General features: G+C 44.1%; 3 protein-coding genes across 4 annotated transcripts; 1 reads left to right on the top strand and 2 right to left on the bottom strand.

Annotated features, from left to right (window-relative positions):
- Window positions 1-483: 483 nt before the first annotated feature.
- On the bottom strand, window positions 484-8633 carry LOC139201269 (fibroleukin-like). Its single transcript, XM_070830544.1, has 4 exons — window positions 8583-8633; window positions 6141-6490; window positions 2767-2936; window positions 484-1521 (listed from the first exon to the last, which is right to left on the bottom strand). The coding sequence occupies exons 1-4, from the start codon at window positions 8631-8633 to the stop codon at window positions 812-814; spliced, it is 1281 nt and encodes a 426-aa protein (XP_070686645.1). The 3' UTR covers window positions 484-811.
- Window positions 8634-13498: 4865 nt separating this feature from the next.
- On the top strand, window positions 13499-24701 carry LOC139201096 (lysine-specific demethylase RSBN1L-like). 2 transcript variants are annotated; one of them, XM_070830327.1, is made up of 8 exons: window positions 13499-13983; window positions 14245-14370; window positions 14760-15430; window positions 20188-20325; window positions 20450-20592; window positions 20794-20961; window positions 21319-21427; window positions 22123-24701. In XM_070830327.1, the coding sequence occupies exons 1-8, from the start codon at window positions 13512-13514 to the stop codon at window positions 23875-23877; spliced, it is 3582 nt and encodes a 1193-aa protein (XP_070686428.1). In that variant the 5' UTR covers window positions 13499-13511; the 3' UTR covers window positions 23878-24701. The 2 variants fall into 2 exon arrangements, with proteins under 2 accessions (XP_070686428.1, XP_070686427.1); XM_070830326.1 differs by having other exon boundaries at window positions 21316-21427.
- On the bottom strand, window positions 24673-26380 carry tmem60 (transmembrane protein 60). Its single transcript, XM_070830346.1, has one exon. It carries the CDS (start codon window positions 26296-26298, stop codon window positions 25894-25896), a length of 405 nt encoding a protein of 134 aa, XP_070686447.1. The 5' UTR covers window positions 26299-26380; the 3' UTR covers window positions 24673-25893.
- Window positions 26381-27976: the final 1596 nt, after the last annotated feature.

The raw sequence follows: 27976 nt of genomic DNA, 5'->3' as shown, positions 1-27976 counted from the left end.
GTGTAAACGTAGTCCCGCCCTTCGTTTGGTCTTGTCCAATCAATAGGCCAATGTGACCAACTCGCAGGCTACGTCAACTCCGCAAAGGCTATAGGGATTTTGAGTCTTAAACCGCTTCACTCGCCCAATGTTTCACTATAGGAGTTAATCATCTGTCCTTTAGGTTACTTCTTCTAGGCTGCATGTCTCATGTCTGTGGTTGATTCTCTGCTGAAAATGTTTTAACTTTAATTTGTTGTTTATTTTGTACTTACGTTTGCAGATATTTTCATGTGACAGGAGGAGAAAAAAATGCAAAAACTCTTTTATCCATCAGTTTTATTTATCTTAACAAAACAATCATAATTATAAAACATCCCAAACAGCTTCAATTAACCACCGCCTGCTTTCCAGTACTGTAATAAAAAATATCAGCCTCTGTTGTTACATACTGATTCAGACTATCCTCACAGACAAATGATAAGAGGATTTCCCTCTCTCGTCATCAAACAAATCCCACTAAAAAAGGGAACCTCATGACATATTGATATCAATAGGATTATAAAACAGATTAAATGTAATCAGGACTGTAACCTCATTAACTATGTACATCCTCAGTTATTGTCTTATTATCATATCATCAACAAAACAGTATTGCAAGATTAAACACCATTAGGCGGCAGTATTGCGTTAATAGAGTAAAATAACCGTGTGGATAGCATAATAGGTGTTATTAACCTGTAAGGGGGAACATAGGAGCTTATGGTTGAAGTTAGTTAGACCCTTTATGTTTATGTTTCCTTTCCAACTTGCCCTGGCAGAGGGTGGCAGCTCACGGTGTGAAGCCCTTTGGTCTGATCATCATGCTGACAGATTTAAAAGACTGTCTGTCATTAGTGGGGTAAGACTCCGTGGATATGCTATGCCAGGTCCCCCAGTAAATCCCATCCCGGACTCCTTTGTACGTCCCCACGTAGTATCTCCCGTTGAGGTTTGCTGCCATGCAGGCATCAAACCACCAGCCGGAGCTGTAGTAGGCCCCGCAGTTCCCGGATGGATAGCGGTCGTGGTCCCTGTCCGGAGTGGTGAACGCCCTGTTGTTGTGATCATAGCTTTTGCTGAAGCGGAGAGCATCACCAGCTGTACCCGAGAACCCGCCTACTGTCAGCCTGTAGCGCATCCTCTCGCTCGCCACCCTGAACAGCTTGTACTCTGCGTACTCCACCACCCCGTCAAAGTCCTCCAGCTCCACCCGCAGCACCATGTCCCTGTCCCGGGTCAGCAGGTGGATCATATTGTTGCCCAGCCAAAACTCTCCTCCATTCAGCTCCCCGAAGCCTGATCGATACTCAGCCCAGGTGCGGTTGAAGCTCACGCTGCCGTCCTGTCGGCGCTGCAGGAGCGTCCATCCTCCTCCGTGCATCTCCATGTCACAGAAGACCGGGAAGCTTCTGCTGCGGAGGTCAGGGGTCACCAGGTACACTCCGCTCTGTGTCTCCCCCCTGAGCAGGTGGTCGGAGCAGTCTCGCCTTGTTGTGGTAACTGCAGATGAAGAGAATTGGAAGAAACTATAAGTATGTAATCATAAACTCTATGAGCCCCTTTCCCCCTCTAAATAAAACTCGTCCTTCTTCATGTAGACACTGATTTAACTAAAGTCTTGCTTCTGCTCAAATCCTGCAGGTGGAATCATCATCTTGCAGCTGGGATGTAGCCGTGAAATGAGGTCACAAGAGCAGCAGGTCAGTGCAACACTACTTTTCCACCATAAAAGATTTAGTGTTTTTGCAGCCTTTCAAGTTGGACCTCCACAGTAGACACACACACACACACACACACACACACATACACACATACACATATAGCTTTTGGCAAACTTGGACTTGGGGGATAAACTGAAATGCAGCTTTTAACTTTTACAACCATAAAGTATTTTTTGTCTTGAGTTTTTTGTATTTTCCCAAGGACTGTTTGGATAAATAAAACACAGATATATACAGGATAAAGGATGGGGTGAACAAATGGTAAAATCCTCTTGACCTTCTCTCTATGTGATAAGTAAGCTGTAGCCTCATTCATCTGCAGCATCTGAACTCAGTTGTTAACCTTAAGACTGATTCGATGCCAAATTGATCACATACCGTAAGCCACGCTCCACTGAAGGCTGTTAGTCTACACATAGTTGTGGTTTTATCTTTAATCACAACACTCAGGCAGACTCACATTTTGCACACATATGCAAATTCCCCCGTTAGCCACTCTGTATGGTGCAAAGATGATCTCAGACCACATTATGACATTATCGCTTTTTTTATATGAGGAGTATTAGTGCATACCGTGTGGTCCTCTTAACTTAAAATCCTTTCAGCTCAGGTCATGCCAATTTGCTGTTTTGAGTGAGTAATACAATTACAAGCACTCAGATGCTTATGCACCACAGTTTTCTCTAATTATTGTGATGTAATGTCAACAAAAGACAAAAGATTTGTATGAGGTTGTTTCTACATTTCAAAGAATATTCATTATGAAGTTTCATATGCATCCTCGCTTTCCTTTTCAAGCTGAATTTGTACTGAAACAAGGCATCCATTACATTATTGTGCATGTTAGTGTAAATCAATGTTTTTTTCTGCTATGCATGCTAATATGATCTAATATGATTACATGACAGCTCTGTCAATAACAGCCAGAGTCCGTGCATAAAGTCACCTACTTTATATGTAAATTCATGGTAGAGGATGCACACAAAACCTGATCAAGCATAGCGTCGAAACTAATCTCTCTTGCCTTTAGAGGGGATCAGTGTTGGTAGTTTGCTGTCTGTCCCGTCAGGCCTGCTGCCTCCTTGGTGGTCCACTGGGTGCTCTGAGTGCCAGTCTGGTCGTCTTCCATTCGGACTCAGGCTGTTGTTGAGGAAAGCAGCCACCTGGTTGATTTTCACTCGCAGCTCACGTGCACTGGGAGTGGAGGATTCGGGAGCCAGAGGCTCAGGCCCGGAGGTGGAAGGAGTTGTTGCCCTGAGGCCAGGGCTGGTTGTAGTGGAGGTAGTTTGGGTATTGGGGGAAGGGAGCGTGGCCATTATTCTGTCTGGATTTGTGATTTGTCTGGCTGCTGTTTCCTCCACATTGGGAAGTATCTTAGCTTGTAACCTCGAGTCGGCTGTAGAAAGTTGATTTGGCTTTGCGGATCCTGGACTGGTGCTAGTGATAACACTTGGGAGGATCCCATGCATGATTTTGCTTGGTGTTGTTGTCATTGGGATCGATGGTGGTTGACCGGGTGTTTGTGGCCTCAGATCAGACGTAGTCCTGCTGTTTGGGCTCATTGTGACGCCCTCGGAGGGCCCATTCTCCAAGCTGTTGAGGGTCTGTGGACCCACAGTGATGGTTTTGATCATTCTGGGACTGAAGTCTGAAGTGCCTCCTGGGGAATGAGTCACTTCAGCAATCTGTGCCACAGGGCCAGATGCAGGTGGCATGTCAGTCTGAGAGTGTCGGACACCGTCTGAGGTAGTCCTGCTGATTTGAGGAGCATCTAAATCTGTTTTGGTTTTTGGACTTGGCTTTAGTTGCACTGCTGGTTTTGGCATTTGAGCAAGTGTTGCTCCTGGCTTGACTGTAGGTCTGGTTGGTGGCCTGAGTCTGGAGGGAGGTCTCGGTTTAGATGTTTTGTTAGATTCTGCTTCAGACACAGATTCGGGGTTAAGATTGGGCATTTGGTCAGGCAGAGGAGCTTTAAGCCCTTGATTGGTTTTTGGGTAAGATTTAGGATTTTGTTCAGGTTTAGGCTTCACATCTAGTTTAGTCTTTTGGTCTGTTATGATCTCTGGATGTTTTTGGTTAAGTTTAGAGGCTTGGCCTGGTTTAGCCTTTTGGTTTATTCTAGGGTTTTTGTAGCTGGGTTTAGGCTTTTGATCACGGGGTTTGATCAGGACACTGTCGGGTGTAAGGTTTGGCCCAGGTGTTGAGTCTTGGACAGATTTAGGCGCAGTCGAAGGATTTCCGTCGGAGTTCTCTGTTAATTCTGTAACAGGGTTTTGGTGAAGTCTTGGCTTGAGGCTAGTTGTTTCGCTTCTCTCAGGTTCAGGCGCTTGAACATGCGTGTGATACCGGTTTAATGTAGACTTCGGATCAGGTTTTGTTTTCTCCTCACTTTGCAGCTTTTTGTGAGACTTTTGGTCAGGCTTGTTGGTTTTAACAGGATGAATTAGCTTTTTCTGTGGTTTTGAGTTTTGATTAATAGTTGGGACCCCAACAGATTCAGTCTTGCGGTCAGTTAGTGGGTCTTCGTCCAGACCAGTTGCATTTACAGTTTTAGGTCTTTGATGAGATGTAGGTCTGTGGACAGGAAGCACAGACTTTTGATGAGATTTTGGCTTCTGAACGGGTAGCTGGTGTTTGTCAGTTGTATGTTCTTGGTCACGTTTAGGTATTTGAGTGTTTCTCAGATCTGGAGCAGCATTATCAGGTAGAGGTCTTTGGTCAGGTTTTGTAACTTGGACTCGTTTAGGATTTCTGTCAGGTTTAGATTTCTGGTCGCTTGTGGGTTTTTGGTGAAGGGGTGTCTGCTTTTGGTCAGGCTTTGTTTTTTTGTGAGGCATGGGAGCTTGGCCAGGTTTACGGTCATTCTTAGGATTTTTAAGCTTTTGGTCTGCTTCAGGCTTAATTGCAGGTTTATGCTTTTCACCGGGCTTTGGTCCTTGGCCTGGTAGCGGCTTCACGCCAGTCTTAGAGTTTGAGCCGATGTTCTTTTTAGCTGCCCAGCGGCTGCGGTCTGCAACTCCTGGGAATGCAGTTGTGTGTAAATTCTGACGAGGAGCCGTGGTGGTTGTAGTTGCCGTAGTTGGGCTAACTCGACCCTGGAAGCCTGCACCGGGTCTTGCACTGGCTGTAGAGGTGAGCCCAGTAATGGCACTGGTTAGCTGCTGTGCAGGGCCACCCAGTGTGCTTATTGTGGCTGTTGTTGGCCTCCTTGTGGTCCTGAAGCTTCCCTCTGCATCAGGGCTTGAGTGCTCAGAAATGCCAGCTGCTCCCCGGCCTGTGCTTTGGGTTGGTAGCCCGTCAGCAGTTATTTTCATCACTTGATTGAGGTCCATGATCAAATGTGAAGTAGAGCTGAACAAAGTAGAAGATGGAAGAGATGACGTAAAGCTTATAGCTTCGTTTGACTCCGTGGAGTCATGCCTCGGAGCTAAACTAATGGTAGAGTGAGGAGTGGGGCTGATTGAAACAAAGTCTGTCCTTACAATTGCCTTGCTGGATGCTAATTCTCCATCACTGTCCCTCTGCACACTCTGGACCGTTTTTTCTCCTTCTGTTTTGATCTCCTTCCCCTCCTCCCCCTCCTCCCCCTCCTCCCCCTCTTTTACAATCTTCTCTTTTTCTGCACGCCCGATGCTTTCAGTCTGTTTTGGTTTCTCATTATTTCGGTCCACTTTTATTCCCTTTTCCATTTCCTTTTTCCTCTCCTCCCCTTGCTGCTTTCGCTCCTTATTTGTATGCTCACCATGGTCCTTAAACATCTTTGTTCCATCACCGCCCCTGTCCTCTTCAGTTTGGGTCTTTTTCTCTGTTTCCTTTGTTTCATCTCGCCACACGTGATGGTTACTTTCTAGTGTTTTGTCCTTATTCTTTACATTACTTGTTATCGTCCTCTCTTTTTCATTTTCCGAATGATCCTCTCGATCTCCCTTTATATCCCCTTCTCTATCTTTTTTGTTATTTATCTCTGTGTCTGTCTCCTTGTTGTTTATTACAAGAACCTCTTGTCTGACCATATCAACTATTCCTTCATTTCCAGCAGGAGTTGGCACCTTTGACTGCCCCAATTTGTCCTTTCCTTTTGCCCCCTCTGTTTGAGTTTTTCCATCTTTTTCTGCCACTTCTTTTAGGGTTTCGTCTTTCTCATTTTCTTTTACGACCCTTTTATCGCTCTCTGTTTCTGCTTCCCATTTGTTTCTTCCTTTTTCTTCCAAAATGGTTCTTTTCTCTGAGTCAGGGTCACCTTCACCTTCCATATTCTCTTCCATTTTAACCCTGTCTGTCCTATACTCCTGGCTGAAATCTTTTAGTCTCTCAGGATTTCTCTCATTCAGCCAGTTCCTCTCATCCTTACATCTGTCTGTACCCTCATTCAGCTTTTCTTGCTCTCTTTCTCTTTGCCTTCCACACTCTCGCTCAGTTTGGCTTACTGTACAATCTGCACACATCTTCCTCAGTTGATCCACACTGTCCTTCAGCTTCTGCAGATCCTTCACGATCTTCTCCAGCTCTCTGAGCGGCTTTGGTAAATACACAGTCAGTGGCGGCAGACTGAATCGGTAGGGGCATGTGCTCTCATCCTGCCCATGTCTGCACAGCCCCTCAGGTCTCAGAGTTGCAGCACAGGGCCCAAATCCATGATCCCCCAGGAGGTCTCCTTCATCAGAGTCTGCTGTGGTCCAAGAAAGGGTTGACAAGGCCAGCAGGGTCCCACAGACGCACAGTGCTGTTAACCTCATCACGTCCTGAGACTAAAGAGTAAAAGGAGAGCAGGGCGAGAGTGTAAAAAAGACCCACCTCAGTTTGAGAAGCGCAGTGACAGTGAGAGGAGGAGGTAAGGTGGGAGGGAGAAGAGGAGGGAGGGGGAACTGATGGAGCTGTTTGGTGGAAAGTGAGTCTGTGAGAGAAATGAGGAGCGAGAAGCAGGTGAAGAAAAAAAAACACAGAGCAAGAGAGACAGAGGAGGATTTTGTGGATGTTCTTCTCGGTAGATGGCCTCTGTGAGATAGTGGACGATAAGCATGAATCGTGAGGAAATGGTAAAATATTTCTACTTTATAACATACGCAGAATTAGCCGTAACAGTTCTAAATCAGTTCTGAAAAAGAACAAACTATGAAAGCTTTAGAAAGCATGTCTCTTATTGTAATCCTATTATTACATTCCAGCGTGTCCTCATTGAAATCACATCACTTAATGAAGACCATTTGTAATGCATTCTCACTCCATGCTGTAGTATCATGGCCTTGAATATGCATGTGTGTCGCAGTCGCTTTGGCAGCCGCTTCCTGAGCTTCCTGTCAGTGGGTCCACAAACATATGAGTGACAGATGCGACAGGTCAAAATATGCATTTGAAGCAAAATGTTGGCTGCTGGGCCGGGGCCAAGGGCTTGTTACTCAGATTTGTATGGACATATTTCATTTTACTGTAAGCTGTGTGATTTAGTTCAGCTTCTGAGTAATGAAAGTCAGGAATGTTGGATTTATCCAAGAGGGCCGCTTGATTCAGACGCAGTGGCAGGGGGGAGAAATTTCTCATGTACTATTGACTTTATTCGGACAGTGCTAATCCTCAACAAGTGTCGAGAACTGGTGAGGCAATCTGTGGGTGGAGAGGCTAAGCTTGCTGTGTGCAGACTGTCCGTTCATCTGAGATTTGGGCTCTGTGCTAATTCATTGTGTCCACACATAGTCAGAAAAAGAGAGAGAGAGAAAACACAGTCACATGAACTAAATGAGGCATCTGCTTGGCAGGGAGTTTAGATAATGAGGCTTTAGTTTCTCAGACCCGTGGTGTAAATGTCAGTCCCACCACAGGATATGAGATATGAGTGATAGCATGCAATGCCAGTGTTTGATGTTTCAGAAATTTGTCCATTTTTAGTGCTTGTTAGACCACTTAAATTGTCTTGTTTTTAGACTGTGATGAAACGTGACCCCTGTGCATTTTTGCTCTGTCTCCTCCACTGGCCAGTTGCTCTGACTGAACAAAGCTGGAGAGATTTCTCAGCTGTCCTTTAATGATGACAAAGGAAACCATTTGTTTAGCAGGAGGACTGTGGGAAGCATTAGGGTGGAGATGAAAAACGAGTTAAGGTGGAAGAAAAAACCTCAAAACAGAACTGCACTGGCCTGCAAGTTCATAGATACATGTGGAAGAACGGCACCTTGTAAGAGAAAAACAACTTCAAATGTTACAGAGAGTAAAAAATTAGGTCTTTTATTCCTTGCAATATTAAGGTGGTGTCTGTCCTCCCAAACACAATCTACAGTTGCACCTAAAATTATTCAACCCCCATTGCAAATTAGGTGTATTAGCTAATTGTACAAACTTTCAGCTGTGTTCAATGAACAACTCAAACAAGAACACCTGAAATAGCACACACAGCACAACTAATATTACAGGTGTTTTCTCCAAATTTAACACAATATGCCACTTTTAATGATTATTGCAGTTTCTAAATTATTCAACCCCCTCTTGATGAGCATCTTTAGTTCTTAGTAGAGCTCCAGTTTGCTGTTATGACCTGCTGCAAACGAGATGCATATCCAGACACTGTGACAGTGTTCCTGAGGAATCTGAGCCCATTCCTCATGAACAATAGCCTCCAGCTCTCTAATATTCTTGGGTTTGTGTGCTGAAACCACTTTCTTCAAAACCAGAGATTTTCTATGGAATTCAAGTCAGGGATTTTCTACGGGATTCAAGTGGCGACTGTGACGGCCACTCTAGTATCTTCCAGAACTTTCTCTGAAGCCAGTCCTTGGTGGACTTTGAGGTATGTTAGGGATCATTGTCCTGTTGGAACGTCCAATGATGTCCAAGCTCCAGCTTCCTCACAGACAGCATGATGTTTTCTCCCAGGATTCCCTGATACTTGATTGAATCCATCTTGCCCTCCAAACACTGCAGGTTTCCTGTGCCAGAAGAAGCAGCCCCAGAGCGTCACTGCTTCACTGTAGGCAGGGTGTTCTTTTCAGCATATGCCTCATACTTCCTCCTCCAGACTTATCGCTGATCCATAGACGTGAAAAGTTCCAGTTTTGTTTCATCGCTCCACAGAACAGAATCCCAGAACTTCTGTGGCCTATTTATATTGTTTCGAGCATATTAGAACTGACTTGTTTCGAGATTTTGGGTCAGTAGTGGTGTGCATGTTGGAGTTCGGACATAGAGGCCTGCAGCGTTTAGTATGTGCCTTAGTGTATAAACTGAATCCTCAGTGCCTGCTGCCACCAAGTCTTGCTGCAGGTCTTTTTCAGAGTCACCTGAGGGTTTTTGGCCTCCTGTCTCCTCAGAAATCTGGTGACAGTTGTTGATAGCTTCCTCTTTCTGCCACATCCAGGTAGTGCAATCAGAGCTCCTTTAGCTTTGAACTTGCAAACTATGCTTCTGAAAATATCTCTAGGAGCATTCAGAGCCTTTGCTATATTTTTGTATCATTTTCCTTGTTCGTGCAAGGCAATGATCTCCTCTCTTAACTTTACCCATACTTACCCATATTTCTAACATGCAACCAAACGTCATTGTGAACAAACCCCTCGCCAGTCCGCATAATTAATGTTTCCTATCTCAAACACACCTAATGCAACTAATGAGGCCCTTGATCAGTTGCATCAGGTGTGCTTGAGACAACACCTGATTTGCATGATGAGGGATTCTATTCAGGGGGTTGAATAATTTCGAGACTGCAGTAGTCATGAAAAAGTGGTATATTGTGTTGAATTTGGAGAAACCAGCTGTAATATTAGTTGTGTTGAGCTATTTAAATTGTCCTTGTTTAAGTTGATAACAGCTGAAAGTTTGTAAATTTTGCTAATACGCCCAATTTGCAATGTGCAACTGTATATGACTTCATATTTTAAGGCCCTTCCTCCTCCCTCTGTGTGAATGCAGCTGTGAGCTCATTTGACATTGACAACTGTTGGCAGGATAAAAGCCAGGAATAAGTATCCCTTCACCTTCCACAATCACTTCAGTACTTGAACACATACACTGGGAAATAGTGTGAGAGAAATGTTTACACTCTCAAGAGACTTCTGTCTGAACACTAGGCCACATCGATTTATTATCATAGAGCCACATCTTTGACAGCACAGCCAAGCGTAAATCTCAGACAGTCGCTGCTTAGCCACAACAAACTAACCTGACACACGAGCTGCATGAAGAGCAATAATGATTAATGCACCTGATTAAGGTTAGCAGGGTCAATTCATTTGATAGTAACTAATCTAAATGGATCTTGTCTGTTCTCGACAGCAGGAGAGAGCAGCCAGGATCTCTTTTATTCCCACTAATACCCCCACTCCTGGCTTTACCCATTTATGGACAGCAGTTTCTTCTTCTTTTCTCCTCAGGGTGCCCTCCTGGGATAGAGTGTTTTGAATTCCCCCAGTGAGCTGGCTTGGCCCACTCTCTGTCCTGGATCGTGTAAACACTGTGGTTTTTTCCATACAGACTAGAACAAACATCTGACCATCAGTCCAGCTTTGCTGCCTGGGCTTCCTGGCAGACCACTTCATCTCCCTCGACTTTGGGCAGAGGAGCCAGTGTCGTCGGTCATGTCTGTTATGTGCATAAGTGTCCCATTTCCAGCTAAACTGGAGTGAACCCAACGACTGTCGTGGTGCAGCGCCAGCCTCTTGTAATACCACACTCAGTCTGCCTGCCTGAAGGTATAAACCTACCTGGACAATATTATTCTACTGACTCACTGTTTGCAGGCCGAGAACAAATAAACATATATTCATTTAGCAAAACAGTTATATGATACAACACCAGCCTTAATCCTGTGGATCAGTGTGTATCAGTTTAAAATGAAAGTGTCACTCCTTGTCTCTGTCTTACTTTCTGTCTCACACACACACACACACGCACGCGCACACACACACACACACATTCATAATCACATGTTTTGTCCTTGGCCAATTCCTTAATTCTTTAGTAACTGATACATTCCTTTGCCATGTGTGAGAATGTTTTTCATCTGTCAATTGACTGATAGTGATTCATGAAAATTAAGTGTCCCTCACATCTGGGCTGGATTTCCTACAGCTAGCCAACACCAGATAACGTCAGGTCAATTTGTTTCTAATCCAAAAACCTGGACTTCATTAACAGCGTTGTTTGAAATTAATATTTAATAATTCCTGTCCTGATGAAGGATATGGAGAGCGGGTGTAGCGTGGATTGTAACGTGGGCCACCTTCAGCCCAACGGGAGTGGACTCTGAGGTGAAGGGGACTTTCTTGAGACCTGGCATGCACGAGAACTCAATAGTCATTTTTACATGACAGGAGAGAATATGTATGTATATATGTATGTGTTTAATAGTGGTAAACTTTCTATAAAGGCATTAAAGTAGAAGGTGTTTGGTTTGTCTTCATGTCATATCCTGATGTTCTTACCGAATGGATTTGTGCTGCATTCTGTATATTTCCCAGCTGTGGTAAATAGAAACCATGTGGATCGTCGACATATAAATGCACAGAAAAGTGTGACTGAGTGCTGGTTGGTTAAGGTAGCGCTCCAATTTATTCTTTTATGTATTGTTTTATTTTGAACAATGTATCAGATTTTATATTGTATTAATTTTATTCTCATTTATTTTAAATTCAAGGTGAAATCATGGCTCAGAGGAAGCCAGTCATCATGCATAACCATGAACACTTGATGTGTCGTAATCTTGTGAAATCTTGATGTTTTGTAGTGAGTATACTCTGCCTTGTAACTGTGTTTTTAATTTTCTAAACAGATATGTCATTCTCTTCTCCTGCCCAGGGACTGCAGAGGTAAATTTAGCTTCTGGCTAACTCTTGTACAGCAAGGTAACTGTGCACTGTCCCTGTCAAATAAGCAAATACACAAATTAATATTTTGTATGTAAAATCTCTGCAAAGTAACTATCTCTGTCAAATAAATGTAGTGTAAAAACATACAATATTTCTATCTGGACTGTACTGGAGTATTAAGAGGGCTTAAATGAAAATAATAAAAGTAAACTACTTGAGTTCTTTCCACCGTTACTGAAGGTACTATCAGGTATTATGACTCTTTGTACTGCCCCGTGTTACATGAACCAAAAAGAACCTTTATTGTGCTGCAAGCTGTGTCTTCTTCTCCGCTGCAACTGTTAAAGTGTCAGCACCAAGTGTAACATTCACCCAATGAACAATTTGGGTCAAAAGAAATAAACAAATCTCATTTTAGAGTAAGCCAGTGTCAGTGCTGATAAACAATGTGTACACTACCTTCCTCATCTCTGTGGCAGTTTAAGGCTTCCACGTTAGAGGCCGTGGATAAGGACGGGAGGAGCGTTGGCCGGTCTGACAGAACATTTGGGAGAAATGTAATTTTCCACATCTTTGCAGGATTTGTTTCTGTTTTCTGTCATAACAAGAAGATCACTTTCATCCAGAATTAGTATGTTATGAAAGAAAACGTTTAGGCAGTGTGTTGAAATTTTAATCACATAATGTTGACATTAAATGAATAATAGTACTCACATCTTGGATGTGGTAGAACTAGTGACTAAACTAGTCTTGTTGTGCAGTAGAGACGAGTAGATTTTTAAGTGACATTTCCCAACATTTGTGAGCCCTGATGACACAACTGTGAGGATGAGTGGATGATTTTGAGATGCCCCTCAGCATATTAACATCCTTATACTGCCACCTAGTGACATGTTTACAATATATCTCATAATACAGATTAATCCTACGTGTTTGTAACTGATACACATCCATGAAAACTTTATATACCATGTATATTTTGTTATCACATATGGAAATGTCCACAATGTCTGTGCAAAAAAGGTTTATTTGATTAATGATACACAACAGTATGTGCATGACGACAGTTTTAAAAAGCTTAACAGAAAATTGTCTATATATTCCAACATTTTGTATAATGTACCAGCTATTTTTGGCGTTACCATGCAAACCACAATTTTAGAACATGATTACCTGATGTTTACCTTACAAAAAACAGCTGGTGAATTTTTTGTTAAATTAATAAACTCTATATTAACATTTAACAAAATCTCTGAATTGACCCATGAAAACTTAAAATCTCTGTTTATGGCAACTTAAAAAAAAACTTCCATTATTGTTCATGGCAGATATCACAAAATGTGGAAACACCTGAAAGTTTCATTATTCGATTTGATCCATGTTTTTCTGTTGTTTTTTTTTGTCATGTGCTGTATAGACATAAAATCACCATATAGATAAAGTGGACTTTACTTGACATGTAACAAAAGTCAAAATGAACAAAAATTAATCACAAAAAAAAAAAAAGAATTAAAGCAAGTCATTTATGGTTGATGAACTGAGCGTCAGTGTTTCCCTACGTTTGATAAATAAGAATAAAACTAGAGGTCTACTATGAATAACTGGACACAGTGTTTGGTCTAATCACTGATGCATTTCCACCTGTTTTTCTCCACATTTTTAAGAACTGAAGCAGATTTTCCAGCCCAGCACATAAAAGCTGACTTCAGACTGTAGGTGCTCCCTGCTGTCTGCTCTGTTGAGTTAATGCAGTCAGTGTACGTGCACAGAGCTGCTCCAGGCCCCGCAGGCTGTAAACAACCCTGTCTGCTGCTGCTGCTGCTGCTGCTTGCTCTCCCTCCTCCTCTTCCTCCTCCTCCTCCTTATCCGTGCGTCCTACGTCACTGCCCTGGCCCCGCCCCCGGCCTGGCTCTCACGCACCAGTTACGTCTGACCGTAAAAAATAGAAACTTCCAAGATGGCCGAGGCCGTGGACTCCATGCATTTCGCAGCAAACAGCAAAACAAATTCCCCCAAACCCCTGATAGCTAAACGGCCGCCGGAGAGCCGACCGCAGTCTTCCAGCGACATTTACCCACCGGCCCCTAAGAAGGTCCGGGTGGAGGAGAAGGGCCTGAAGCACAGGAAACTGAACGGAGAGGTGTGCGCAGGGGAAAAACACAACGGGAAGCAGAGTTGTGGGAGCCCAGCGAAATGGAGTTTCGGCCCGGCCAAGGCGAGCCACTCCACCGCCGCCGCCGCGGTGCCAGCGACTCCCGCTCGGAAAATCTTCAAAATCAGCAACTTCCTGGCGTCGCCTCCCAAAGTGAAGAAGGCGAAAGAGAAGCGGCACAAGGAGAAGGAGAAAAGCAGCGAGGCGCAGCGGAGCTCCGCCGCTGGTGTGGAGAGAGTGAGCCCAGCTAGCTGCCATACAAAGACCGAGAACGGCGACGTGAAAACGCTCCAGAGAGGTAGGACAGCAGAGCCAGCCCGCTCCCCACAGCCCCCTGACACACCGCCTCACACTCACATCCAACACTGCAGCTGAAGCAGCGCTGCGACTACATGATTTAGTACATTATTACATAATTTCCCCCACCACAGGCCCCAGTATTTATTAGGCCCAGATGGTGATATACACACACGTGGAAATGTTTGCTCGTCAGTCGTGTTGCTCCGCATGCATGAAGCAGCATTTCACCTCTCCGTGTCTCCTCTGCTGCTTCCCTCAGATCACCGTGTGAAGGAGAAGGACAGGGAGAAGAAAAAGGAGAAGAGCAAAGAGTGGAAAAATCACAAATTGCCACCTGTGCATGACATTGCAAGAGAAAACGGGGACGTGGTTTCTGCACAGAAAGGTCGGGCTGAAAAGTCGATTCTCGTCATTTTGGGATAACTTTGGGTCACATTAGTGTCTTAAATGTGTTTTACAGTGTTGGAGGTGAGACTGAGGCAACTTAGTTCAAGTCACTTACTCTCAATACTGATTTTAGAGAGCAAGTCAAAGCAGAGCAGCAGAGTCTTGTATGATTAAATGTTTTATTTTTAAACATTTAAAGTTCCTGCAGATTATAAACACTTTACATACATTAATGTACAGTTACATTTAAACACAACCTAGCTGAGCAAACGTCCTCACGTTTACAGATGTAATCCTCAAATAGTCACCTCCAGTCATGTATGATAGGCCTCAAATGTTGCACAACATTGAACTAACTCTGTAAAAATGTCTCTTTTTCCTCCACAGAGTCCAAGGAGAAGCTGAAAACTGGCTCAGAGGAAGACCTCCTGCTGAAGAAACTCAAGAAGAAGAAGAAAAAGAAGCACAAAGATGGCGAGCGGGTGAAGGAGAGACATAGCAGGCCCAAAATGTATCATCGCTCGTGCCAGACGACATGTTCGGGAGTGTCTCTGGGTCTGCCCGAGTTCCTCAGTCGAATCAATGGGAACAGCAGCGGTCTACTCCACACCACCGCAGCGCCACACCACCAGGATCCTCCTCTTACTGCCGCTACCTCCGCCTCCATCACCTCCATGGTCAGGGACAGGCTCGCCTACAGCTCCCCGCTCCACTGCACCCCAGTGCCGGGCCTGCCCGGTCTGGAGTTTGGCCATCTGATCCACATCGAGCAGCAGGCCAACGGAGGGGCATCTGTGGCGCACGCCTACTCCGAGCAGCTCGCCAGTCTGTCTCCAGCTGAGATGCAGCGTTTCGCCCAGGAGTTTGTGACCCTGTCGTTCAGCGAGGACGAGAACCAGGCTGCAATTTTTGTGATGGGGATCATCCACGGTGCGGCGTCCTACCTCCCAGACTTCCTGGACTACTTCTCCTACAAGTTCCCCAATGCGCCAGTAAAGATGGAGGTGCTCGGGAAGAAAGACATAGAGACGACAACCATGGTCAACTTCCACTCTCAGGTAAAGGTGGTTGTTTTTGTGTGTGTTGTTTTTGCTCTCTTTGGTGAATGACATAGTAAGAAGAGTCAGTGTGTTAGAGGATGGCGAACGCTCTGTGAGGTGTCGGTTTGTAGTCTGGAGGTGTGAGCAGCACAGACTCAACTGCTACAAGCCGACACAACACATGAACAGTTTTTCTGTGTGTGTGTTCTGAGGTCATTTGTGTGTCTGTCTCTGTCCAGATGGGTGGAGCTTTTCATTTTACCCCTGCATTCAAAGTGTTTCAGCGTCCAGGTTTTCTAGTGGAGCAGTGAGCCCTAATGGTGTGTGTGTCACTCTGGTTGTCACTTAACTTAATGGTTTCTTGAAAAACTCCTCCGTTTGAGTGGCTGTTGAGAATTACTGCACCTTCAATGGGAGTTGTGCTTTCATGTCAGCCTCTGAAGATAATTCAGAAGAAAGTTTAATAATAATCTGTGAGTTGGGGGGGAAAAAAGTTATTGTTTGCTTTGTTAAGGCGATAGCGTCTGCATTCACTATTACTTTTCGTTGCTGCTTTGGTTTGTATTATTAGTTTTGGTTTTCTGGAGAGTCAGATCAGTTCCCTGGGCACCAAAAGTTAGAAGATAAACATAAATCCTCGTCTCTTCAGTTGTGGATGGTTTGTGTTGTTGTTGTTGTTGCTTCTCAGTGATAGTCTTTAGAGTGTTTGACTTGTTCATTTTAAAGAATGTCGTTCTCTTTGTTAATGTTAACTCCTGGGATATGTGCTTTTTTAAAGGATTGTAGAAAGAATCTTTCATGAAACGGCACAAGACTCCCCCACTTTAATATTTTGTCTCCGTTTTTTCATATGAGACTTAAAATGGTGTTTCCCACCTGCTCATGCGTTCGGAACATATTAAAGCAAGACTTTTGGGTTTGGTAGAGGGACCCGCGGCACGCTCTCATGTGCACTCTGAACAGCAGGCTCGCAGAGAGCGTTGGTGACGGCTGGTGAAAACCAGGATTTGTCCTGGTATGCCAGTTGGTCAGTAAAGCTGCAACTAACGATTATTTAAATCATCGATTAATCTGTCGACCATTTTCTCAATTAATCCATTAGTTGTTTGGTGTATAAAATGTCAGAAAGTTGTGAGAAATGTTGATCACTGTTTCTAAAAGCTCATGGTGACGTCTTCAAATGTCTAGTTTGTCCACAACCCAAAGAAATTCAGTTTACTATCATAGAGGAGTAAAGAAACCAGACATTAGGCACATTTAAGAACTGAAATCATAAAATTTAGATATTTTTTCTTAAAAAATTACCCAAAACAATTAATTGATTATCAGAATAGTTGCAGATTAATTTATCAGTTGACGACTAATCGATTATTCGACCAATTGTTGCAGCTCTAACTGTCGGTACACCACTGTGCTCTACATGCGTTCAGAGTGGAAACTAAAGAGGCGCCATTCTGCCTATTACAAGTCAGTGCAGCCCACCATCAAAATGAATTCAAGCTGTTGTTTTAAAGTAAAATAGTTCCTTTAACATCAACTATTACTCAAATGATGTATTAATATTTTGTAAATATTTAAACTTGCAACATTATTAAAGGCAGAAATTGTGTCCATGCTTCACCTTAATCACAGTTTGTATTCTAGCATCATTTGAACATGTTTTTAGACGTTGAGAGAATCTATTTAGGTCAGGAAAACCTAAAATTATTCAGGACAGGGACCCCTCACTAGGAAGAAAATGTTTCCAAGGTCTCTCTCCTGATTGTACTGATACTCCGAGCGCTTTGTAATCAGATATTGCTTCAGCTCGTCTGGCATCATGACTTCCTCTGCTACCAACGTAGGACAGATGGTGCATTTCATCCTGTCGCTGTTCTCAATAAAACCAAAGTCGATACAACTGCTGGCATATTTTCTTAATTTAGCGGGTTTGGGCTTAGCGTCACTTGATGATATGGAGTGTGTTTTCCATGCCAGCAAACAGCGTTGAGCTGGTGAAGCAGCCGTGTTCAGCGCCCCTCGAGTTGAGAGTGATTGTTTCATGACTGCGTTTGCTGTCAGACGGACATAATGTGTCAGAATCAAGAGTTTCTACTGACACTAAGCCTACGTGTGGGAGCGATGGCCACAGTATTACATGTATTTTATTGAATAGCTATAAAGCCTGAAATATGCACGTTTTAATAAAACAACACAGTTTTCATCACAGTATTTTGCTGCTGCGTGCCGTGTGTCACTGACCCTTGTGGTCTTTGATTTTTCACCATTTTAGAGCTCAAATAGCATCTTGTGATGCTGCAGCATGTTGTGACTTTTTCAGTTTTCTTTTTAAACTATTTTTATTGGAGTGTTCACATAGTGAACAAAGTCAAGTGCACATCAAGAGAGAATTTAGTTAAAATGAAATTTAGTATTCATATCTTGGATGTGGTAGAACTAGTGACTAAACTAGTCTTATTTAAGATTAAAAAAAAAAGAGCTTACAGTTTCTGTCTTCATTCAGGCCAAACGTTGGGGGTCTGGGATGTGTCCGGTGTTCATGCTCCTTCTTTGTCATGGCACATGTTTAATGCACACAAAATTAATCACAAAGTATGCCATGCCTCTACAGAGAGTAGGGTACAATGGAATAAAATAAATCATAATGAAATAGAGCGATGGTGGTCTGGTCGACTGTCTTCAGAGTCACAAACTCCAGAATAGATGAAATATGGTTTCAGCGTTCAAACATTCATTCGACTTTCTGCCACACTGTTTTACCTGTGCTAACATTTAGATTCATAAGAAGTGGTTTTATTCTGCTCCGCTTATTTAATGTCTTTTCTTCAACATAAACACGTTTGCAGTAACTAAATAAACACTTAGAGGGACATCAATTCAGTCAGTGTCTGGTTTCATTATCTATTGTTAAAAGACTGAGATTTAACTCGTACTCCCACTGTTGTTATCACATCTATGAGCAGAAATACTCTGTAATACAGTTCACACATTGTATTTTTTCATTGTTTGTAATTCATAACCACAATAGTATCTTTCATTCATTGGTTTCACCGTCACTTGTACTGTACATCTCCTCTTATTCTACATGTAGGATAGTACAGAGGATATTGTACTTTATTGTTGTGTGTGTAGACAAATGTTTAATTTCCCAGAGGAGTATTTTGGCTTTCAAACAACAGTCAATAATAATAAATACAGAATAAGCACAGCAATGATTAGAATAAGTGTAAAGTGCAGAAAAGAACAGAACCTACAGCACATTAGGAGGGAATGAGGTGAAGGAAGAAAGGCAGTAAAAAAGACGGCTGTATACCAGGTCAAGGTCTGTCATAATTGTCACCAAAAGCATTTAGCAGCGAGAAGAAGAAGAAGCAGCCAGAAACCCTGTCGCTTCCACAGCTAATAACAAGCCAACATACATGTAGTTTAAAAAGACGAGCAATTATGGGGAAAAAGACGGCCTCATGTAGCTTTAATGTGGCCTCCAGGGAAGTAAAACCTCCGCTTGATCCAGAAACACATTAAACTCATAATGTAAAGCATGCTGGGAGTCCAGAAAGATGACCTGAGCGTACTACGTGTAATATGTATATATTCCATAGTCATGTATATTTTCTTGACTGTGTTAACTATCCATCAGGCCGAATGACATTACAGCTTAAATACAATATAACTGGAGCTCATGTAGTGAACACATCATTAACAGCACCTGTTCCATCTTGTGTTGTCCATCTCACTCACACACAACACATCTGGTACACCTTGCAGTATGTTACATTACAGTACTACAAACCGAAACTTAAAATGAGTAGAGTTGAATCCCCCTGATTCTGCCACGTAATAAAGGCTGCTCTGCTCCATGAAATCCCCCTCACACTGTTCAAGTTCATTCAGCGGAGCCAAAATGTCTCCATGTGAACCTGATGTCTAGATTTATAGTATAATCCTGTGTGTGAAAATTTCTCTGTAAGGCGTTTCAGTCTTTTGTTCTACAGAGCAACAGTTCCCCCAAAGACCTGAATCCTGTTAACTACCAAACAGACTCTTAATGAGTGCTTTAAGCCGCGTTTCCACCAGCACGACTTGGCCCTACTCGACTCGACTCGGCACGGTACGGTTGTGTTTCCATTACACCAGGTACCACCTCAAACGTGGGCGGGGTCGTCATAGCAAGGCGGGCTGAAACTCCGGTAGCGTAATTTGTATACGGCACAAACAAACACAACACAAAGGACGTGGAGCGTTTGTTTTGCGTGTATCCGTTTACCTCGTTCACAGAAATAATAACAATGCTCGGTCTCTGTTTCCAGGGTTTTAAAAACGGCGGGTTTGATAGTCGCTCTCATGACTCAAGTGACGCCGCTCCCTGGCCAATCAGTGGCCTGCAGTCTGGTGACGTCGCATTGTCATCTCGAATCAGCTCGCTTGGAACCCCGGCCGAGGAGGTACTAAAATAGTACCTGGTACCAGGAACTAGGGCCGGTGGAAACGCAACCTAAACCGTGCCGAGTCGAGTCGTGCCGGTGGAAACGCGGCTTTAGTGAAGGCGGGTGCACTCGAAAGGTCCCGCCATTTATGTTAAGAACACACTGACAGTGCCAGCCTCAACTGTTAGACAAACATGTTATCTGGAGGAGGTGCGTATGCTGCTTTTAAATAACCTCTCATCTGGCAGTGACGTACACATCCTGTTCAGTTTTACACCTGTCAGAGTGTGATATTTTCATACCAGCTGGGCGGCAGTCTGATCTGTCCTCTCTGTGGTCCCCCTGCAGGTGAAGCGGACATATTCCCAGGGAACCTACCGTGCCGGGGCCATGCGGCAGGTCAGTCTGGTCGGGGCTGTGGATGAAGAGGTTGGAGACTACTTCCCCGAGTTCATCAGCATGTTAGAGGAATCTCCCTTTCTGGTGGTTAGTGTGTTTGTTTTGTCACACTCTTACAGCCTGCGGACGTGTTAACGTCTGTCCCTCTGTTCCCTGTGTGTGGTTACGAGTCATTACATAACTTAGAGTTACTCACCCTGTGTTCACACAGCGGACTCTGCCCTGGGGAACGTTCTCCAGCCTGCGGCTGCAGAGCCCCACTGAGAGCGACGACGGCCCCATCATGTGGGTCAGACCCGGTGAACAGATGATCCCTATGGCAGACATGCCAAAATCACCCTTCAAAAGGAAAAGGTGGGCTGACATGTTGACTGTGTAAATGTTTGCCAGTGCACAGGTGTCATTGTCTAACCAGCATCTTCCATTTAAAAAGTAAAGCTGATGAAGAGAAACCAGTGAAATACTTCCATCTTATCTCTGAACACCACATGACATGTGCAGGTATTTAACCATGTCTTGAACATCTCCTGACTGTTGTGAATAAATGTTTTTCAGGTCCACCAATGAGATAAAGAACTTGCAGTATCTACCCAGAGCCAGTGAGCCCAGGGAGATGTTGTTTGAGGACCGGACGAGAGCCCACGCCGACCACATCGGTCAGGGGTTTGAGAGACAAACTACTGCCGCTGTTGGCGTGCTGAAGGCTGTACGCTGCGGAGAGGAGTGAGTACCAAATAAAAATTAATTTTTGTACCTTATCACACACAGCACAAACACATACACTTGTACACTTTTGGGTAGAATACAACCTAACAGCTGTGCTGCCCAGATAACGATGATAAAACACCTTTGGTTTGCCACCGTAGACAGTAAAAAAATATTAAAAAGGTAAGACAGGCAGCACAGTGTAATAAAACATGACGACAACAGGTAGCAGCAGGTTGGCTTTAGTAGGAACACAATACTTGTGCACAGATGTACGGATACTGTGAAATGATACACTTTAGGCGCATTTCAATCTCACAGTGTCTTGTTTCATTGACAACTTCTAAAGCGGGACTTTTTATTGCCTTCCAGCAGTGACGCTCCTGCCCGGATCACCAAAGATGTTGTGTGTTTCCATGCTGGAGATTTCCCAGATGTGGTCATGAGGCTGCAGCTGGACCTCCACGAACCTCCGCTGTCTCAGGTGGGTCCGATTCAGTAATCGTGTTTAGTAGGACACAGTGGGATACACAGATTTTTTTTCTACTTGTCAGATCAAATGTATCAAAAATCCTTTAAAGCTACACGAATGTTAGAATAAATCAAATTATTACTAGGTGTAATTTCCTTCTAGTCAAGAATCTGCAAATAATCACCACCAAACTCTTCAGCTCTGCTATGCTTTATCATGTGTTTCAGCTCATTGTTTTAGTTTTACGGCCTGAGCTCGGTTCACTCTCACCACTTTCATCAATCCTGCTTTACAGCAGCAGGCAAATGTTTCTAGTTTAAAAAAAAAAAAGCTCTGATAAACAACTGCACGCTACCTACTCAGCACCAAACCAAAGACAGAGTTCGTGTCTAGCTGGTGAACACTGTGGAATATTGAGCAGCTAAGGAGATGGATACAGGGATCAAAAACAGAGCTAAGACTGATTGTTGGTGTTTACAGCTTGTTGTATTGTATCATGAAATGTACCAGTAATGCAGCTCCAATTGCCAAAAAGAAGATCCAGAGCTGCTCTTTGACCTTCAATAAGCCACATTTTCTCTGTGATCAATTAGAGTGGAGGAATTCCTCTGTGCGCTACACGACCAGAATCAGTTCTTTCTCTGTACCATGCAAGAATCAAAATGTTTTCTCCTGAATCTCATGCGCTCCTGTCACTGCCTCCACAGTGTGTGCAGTGGATCGATGATGCGAAGCTCAACCAGCTGAGGAGGGAGGGGATCCGATACGCCCGAATACAACTCTACCACGATGACATCTACTTCATTCCCAGAGGAGTCGTCCACCAGTTCAAAACTGTGTCTGCTGTCTGTAGTCTGGCCTGGCATATCCGACTCAAACAGTATCACCAACACGAAGAGAAGGAGGAAGAGGAGGAAGAAGAAGAGGAGGAGGAGGACGAGGAGGAGGAAGAAGACGAGGAGGAGGAGGAGGTGGTAGTGAAGGAAGAAGAGAAGTGTGCAGAAGTAACACTTCATATTAAAGAAGAGGAGAAAGACGAGGAGATCGAGGGGAAGGAGTGTGGCCCTGCTGTGCAGACAGTGACGAAGATGGAGGATGAGGATGCTGAGAGAAGGGAGGGGCGGCCCTCACACACTCCGACACAGATTTTCAAGGAGGAAGAGCACGAGAACAGAGCTGAGACGAAGGAGCCGTCAACGACACCGTCTCTACCTTTGGCCAAGAAGGAGAGAGACGACGGTGTCGTCACTCACACACTAACGGAGCCTAAAGCTGAGGAAGATGAGAAAGAGGAGGGCACGGGAGGGGGAGAGGGAGGTGCAGACACATGCCAGGCACCGCAGAAGGGCCATGAGGAGGGTGGGGTGGACAGTGTATCCTTAAAGTCACTACAGCAAGTTAGGAAGGAGAATGATGTAGAGGAAGAGAGGCAGAGGCAAACGGTACCGGGTCACGGTCTCAAAGAGAAAACTAAAGATGGTATAACGAGCACTTACAGCACACTGCAAATCAAAAAGGAAAAAGATAAAGGCAAGAAAGAGAGAGATGAAAAGGAGAGGGTTAAGGAGAAGAAGGATAAGGACAGGAGTAAAGAGAAGGAGCGGGATAAAAAGGAGAGGGGGAAAGACAGGGACAGAGAGAAGGACAGGGTGAGGGAGCAGGAGAAGGCGAAGGCTGAGGCAGGAAGAGACGGCGCCACATCGACGCAGCCACTGTCGCAGACGAGGAAAAAAGAGGACGAGGAGCGGACAAGAGAGGGCAGTAAAGCGTCTCAAACGGCCCTGCCTGCACAGAGAGACGAGAAGTGGGCCAAGGAGTGGGACTCAAAGGCGCAACCCCACATCAAGAGAGAGAAGGAGCACACAGGGAGCGATAAGGAGAAGGCAGGCACACAGGGAGCGTCTCACCCACGGCCAGACAGAGAGGAGGCCCGGGACGCCTGCTCTCATAAACACAAGTCTTCACACGGGAAGAAGGAGAAAAGTGGGCACAGGGAGGGCAACACGTCGAGTGCGCAGGCAAAGCCAGGGAGAGAAGACGGGAAGACGGGCACTCCCAAACCTGCAAACATTCAGGTTAAGAAAGAAGGAAAGAAGGAGAAAGACGTGAACAGCAAAGAGGAAAAGAAGAAGTCCACCTCTGGTCCTGCGCCACCTGAACACAAACAGCCACGGACGCTCATCACCTTTGACCTCTTTAAGCCGATGGAGGCTCACCAAACTCTGGCCCTTTCCTTCACAGACAGCAGGCCTAAGACCCACCACCACAGTGACTCTAGAGGCTCCTCCTCTAAGCCCGGATCTGACAGTCGGACAGTTGTGCCCTCTAAAGGACCAAAAGTAAAGGACACAGTGCAGGGGAAGCCTGCCACGCCCCTACAGGACACTCGGCCGCAGCAGCACTCGTTAAAACAGCCCCTTAAAACACACACACCCCAAACACAGAAAGACTTCTTAATATGAATGTCTAGATGTCTAGTCTTCTTTTTTTACTGTACAACTTACGCCGAGGCTTTGTTAAAGTATTTGAAAATGCATCGTTCCCTCAAACATCAGATGGTCTGTCTAATGTGTAATCGATGAGCGGGTGCATTCCATTACTTTGCAGACACAGCCACCTTGCTCCAGTGATGTAGTGAACGGAGGATGCGCTCTCCAAGTATTTTATCAGTGCCTAAGAATGTAAGCTAAGTAGCTCACTTCACGTTTGTTAGCGAATGTACGTAGGCTCTATATAAAATGTTATGTGACCCATGTGTCAGTGCCTGTGCACTACTTAGCTTCGCTCTTTAAGCACCTATTTTAGGTACTGGACTAGCCAATCTGAAAACAACCATCTTTACTCCCTGATACAGGAGTTACCTACTTTCACTGTTGGGGACATTTCGGCACGTCACCGAGCTCCTGCTGAAATCCTCTTGGCTGCGTTGCTTTATTCGATGGGGTTTGTTGTTCATAACACTCCAAAACCGGAGCAAGTAGTTGTTTTCAGACTGGATGTTGTTTGACTCACACAGGGCTGTAAATGATACTGTATGTACCAAAACTGTACAGTATAGATGTTATTAGCACCAATGTGAGAAAATGTATACAGAAATTGCATATATTTTTTGTAAGACAAGTTTTATTTTCCATAGAACTTATTTATATCATTTCCTGTCTGTTTTTATTTGAAACCAATGTATGTGAAAATTTTGTTGTAAATACATTTTATTTCCTAAGATAAGACTTGGTAGTGTGATTTATACTCTGATCAGAACCTCTCAATAAATGGTTCAAAACATTTATTTGTTAAGTCTCTCCTGTCTTTTTTTCATTAAAGCTTAAATATTTGTCCTTTTGACACTGAAATCTGTTGGATTTTCATTCTCATGGAAATTGGTGTCACAATAGTTAAAAATTTCCACCTCAGTTCAAACCTCCCTTCAACCTGAGCTGTTTTCTTTTTTTAGTTTGATGTCAACGTGGAACACAATGGGATCACACACAAACAATCATCCCAAAGATGTACAAAAAACTAATTTAACAGCAAAATGCATCTTTGCACACTGAAAAGGACACGTTTTAAAATCCATGTAGGTGGAGGACAAATAGCTGTAATACACTGTGTGGTGACCATCACATATGGAAGCGGTGAGGTTTCTAACTGCATTAATACAGGAATGCTCAAATAGTGTTCTACAGTCAACAGTGATATCACAGACGGGTATAATACGGCTCGGAGGCACTCAGTGCATACTAGTGCAGATTGGATCATTTCATGCTATAAATACACTTTCAGTGTCACAGGGATCCCATGTTAGACATTACTGCATTTGTGTGCACATACGGCAGAACTGTAGACAAACATTTAGTGTAGAAAGTAACGTTGGATCACAACAGCAGCTCGTGTGTATTTCAGCTTGTTTAACCCCGTTTAGTAAACCCAGTCTGGATTGGCAGTATGAGTCTAGTTTATGTGCTCAATAAAAATCTTATTACTCTCCAGCCCAGTTTACCATTGGATTCATTCATTCATTCCTGTGGCCTTAAGACGAGCTAGAAGGCAGTTATGTGAATGCCAAAACGATGTGAAGGCTGGATTTAATCTAAAGATGCCAAATCCTGTGGACTAGTATGGATAAAGTCTTCATATTAAATGAAGACGGCATCACGGCATGACACACAATTAGCTCAATCTGCCGCAAGCTGAGTTTTGATACAGATTCCTGATTGAATACTAATGCTCCCCCCGAGTGTTTAAAGCCTTTAAGCTGCGTTGTATTGAACCCAAAACAGTGAATTTTATGACAGTGACAGAGAAACATGGATCGATCGTGTCTGCCTGACACTCGATCCAGTTGATCAGGTCAGTATTGGCCCTGACACCCATCCTGGGATCAGTTCAGTTCCTCCCAGATGAGGGACGCTCGAGTGTAAAAAAGTTTTTCTGCTCCATGTTACATTTTAATTAAACCATGTCTGGCAGTGTCCTCTGGTTCAGTCCCTCCTGTAGTGGAAAACGCTGTGTCCCAGCTCCACCAGCGCCCCACCCAGCAGCACCCACAGAGGGACACACACCACACTGACCCACATGTCGATGAGCCTCTCCAGGCGGGAGCACAGCGTCAGGCAGAAGGCCAGCTTCAGCAGCAGGGCGGTCAGGTACCACAGTCTCCTCTTCAGGCTCTGCTCACCATCCCTGGGGTCAAAGTCCGGCTTGCAGCGCCCTGCCATCTTCACTATCAGCATGAGGATGAGGATGGTGTCAAAGGTCCAGACAGGGAGGAAGATGAGAAACCAGTTCCAGTGGATCTTGGAGTCCAGCTTGAGGACCAGCATGATGAGGAAGATCAGGGCGAAGATCCAGGAGAGGAGCACTCGCTGGGCCAGGGACATCTTCATCTACAGCCAGCGTCACCCACACCCAGAGAGGATGAGGAGGAGGAGACGGGGGAGCACAGCCAAGGTGACACACACACACACACACACAATTATCTGGAAATACACAAAACACACAAAGCTCATTCTCACGCTCATAGGGGTGTAATGACTGAGTTAACTTTGGTCGTACATCCAAACCCCCCCCCAGTGTCAAGCTCCCCTAAATGTGCCCCTGGCAGACTAATGGTTTCACTGTCACCTCCACTTGGAGCAGACCTGAACCACTGCACGTTGGTTAGCTGCCTCTAAACTTGTGAGACCCAAACAAAAACAGTGTTCAAATAAAGACGTCTTACCAGGCTGAGCGGGAGAGTCAACCCGTTTGGAAGACCGACTCTTCACCAGCAAGACAAATGTCGCCACTTTTAAACAAACGAGTTGGTTTTCACAGCAAAACTGCTCGATCACAGCGGACAGTGCGGAGCTGTTAGCTTTAAGCTAGCTGCAGCTACAGTTCCGCCTGCGAGGCTTCCGGTCCGTCTTTACAAAATAAAAGCATGCTGTTTTGGACCGATAGCTGCGCAGTTTCCGGTACCCCTTTTCAAAACAAAAACATGAGTGTAGTAGTTGTTGTGTTTTGGTAGACGACTCCAAGGGTGTAACTACTACAGAGGACGCAGACCTCTCGCCCTCTGTACGTTTTCCTTGAAATTTGAGGGTTTTTTCAACCTGATTTCACAATCTTAACTGAAGGTCTAATTTTCCTCCTCGTGCCAGTAAAGCTCTGAAAAAAAGATCCAGTAAGTGGAAACTGGGTTACAAATGAACCTTAAACCTCAACATAAATCTAACTATAAATAGAATATGAAAAACCCTCAGTCATTGTACTGCCTGGTGTGTTTCCTGAGGTGAGGTGGGGGTGGGAGGTTCATTGGGGGAATTTGGACTCATGACCTCAGTATTTCTAAAATCCAGGCTACGGCCCTGATTATAGGTGGCTTAGCAGAGCTTGACTAAACAGTAAAACTAAATCCAGCTGCGAGTGCATATTCTCCCCCTCTGACCAAACTAATACCCAGTGTGGCTATTCATACACATGGCAATATTAAATATTCTATTTATGATTAATCAAGTGTCTACAATAGAAGGAGACAACCAATGTTTTTAAATACTATTCAAATTTATTTAATTTTTACCGGGCTAGTATAACAAATTAATACAAAGTACAACTCCGTAGACATCATAGATTGTCAAAAAAAAGTAAAGTACAAAACGCTTGAGGTAAAACATCGTTTGAAAAAGATTCAGTTAAAAAGCCCTTATTAAAATCTCAATTCATTTAAAGGTAAAAGCTCACTTTACACTATCTAGTTGTCCTAAAAACCAGCAATGCACTTTTATTTACAAGGTAGTGGTGGTGCAAAATACAGTGTGAGAGACGACATTCAGCCAAAATGTTCATGTCTTTGTCAAATGTAAACAATAAACATCACCATATTCCTCCAACTCCGGCTGTACAGAGCTAATACAGAAAAGCAAATGCTGTCACACTAATGAAGAGGATTTTGTATTAGACCTCTATTACCGCCACTGGCAATAAAAACAATTCAAGCTGTCCACATTTTCATAAGATGTCGTACAAAAGTGAGAGCAGAAGACCTCATTACTGCGTTGCTGCCGAGAAGCAAACAAAGCGTAA

The sequence above is a fragment of the Pempheris klunzingeri genome, chromosome 5 (assembly GCF_042242105.1).
Source record: "Pempheris klunzingeri isolate RE-2024b chromosome 5, fPemKlu1.hap1, whole genome shotgun sequence".
NCBI lineage: Eukaryota > Metazoa > Chordata > Actinopteri > Acropomatiformes > Pempheridae > Pempheris > Pempheris klunzingeri.
Note: the sequence above shows the minus strand (reverse complement) of the source record. Positions and strands in the feature narration are given on the sequence as shown.

What these genes read in the sequence shown, in the direction of transcription:
- LOC139201269 (XM_070830544.1), bottom strand. Translation starts at nt 8,633, where the DNA reads ATGGATTCAATCAAGTATCAGGGAATCCTGGGAGAAAACATCATGCTG. An exon ending in ACTGAGCGAGAGTGTGGAAG is followed by an intron (nt 2,937 to 6,140) that starts GCAAAGAGAAAG and finishes CTCCACTCCCAG; the next exon opens with TGCACGTGAGCTGCGAGTGA. An exon ending in AACACTGATCCCCTCTAAAG is followed by an intron (nt 1,522 to 2,766) that starts GCAAGAGAGATT and finishes CTTCATCTGCAG; the next exon opens with TTACCACAACAAGGCGAGAC.
- LOC139201096 (XM_070830326.1), top strand. Translation starts at nt 13,512, where the DNA reads ATGCATTTCGCAGCAAACAGCAAAACAAATTCCCCCAAACCCCTGATA. An exon ending in AGGAATCTCCCTTTCTGGTG is followed by an intron (nt 20,326 to 20,449) that starts GTTAGTGTGTTT and finishes GTGTTCACACAG; the next exon opens with CGGACTCTGCCCTGGGGAAC. An exon ending in TCACCCTTCAAAAGGAAAAG is followed by an intron (nt 20,593 to 20,793) that starts GTGGGCTGACAT and finishes AATGTTTTTCAG; the next exon opens with GTCCACCAATGAGATAAAGA.
- tmem60 (XM_070830346.1), bottom strand. Translation starts at nt 26,298, where the DNA reads ATGAAGATGTCCCTGGCCCAGCGAGTGCTCCTCTCCTGGATCTTCGCC.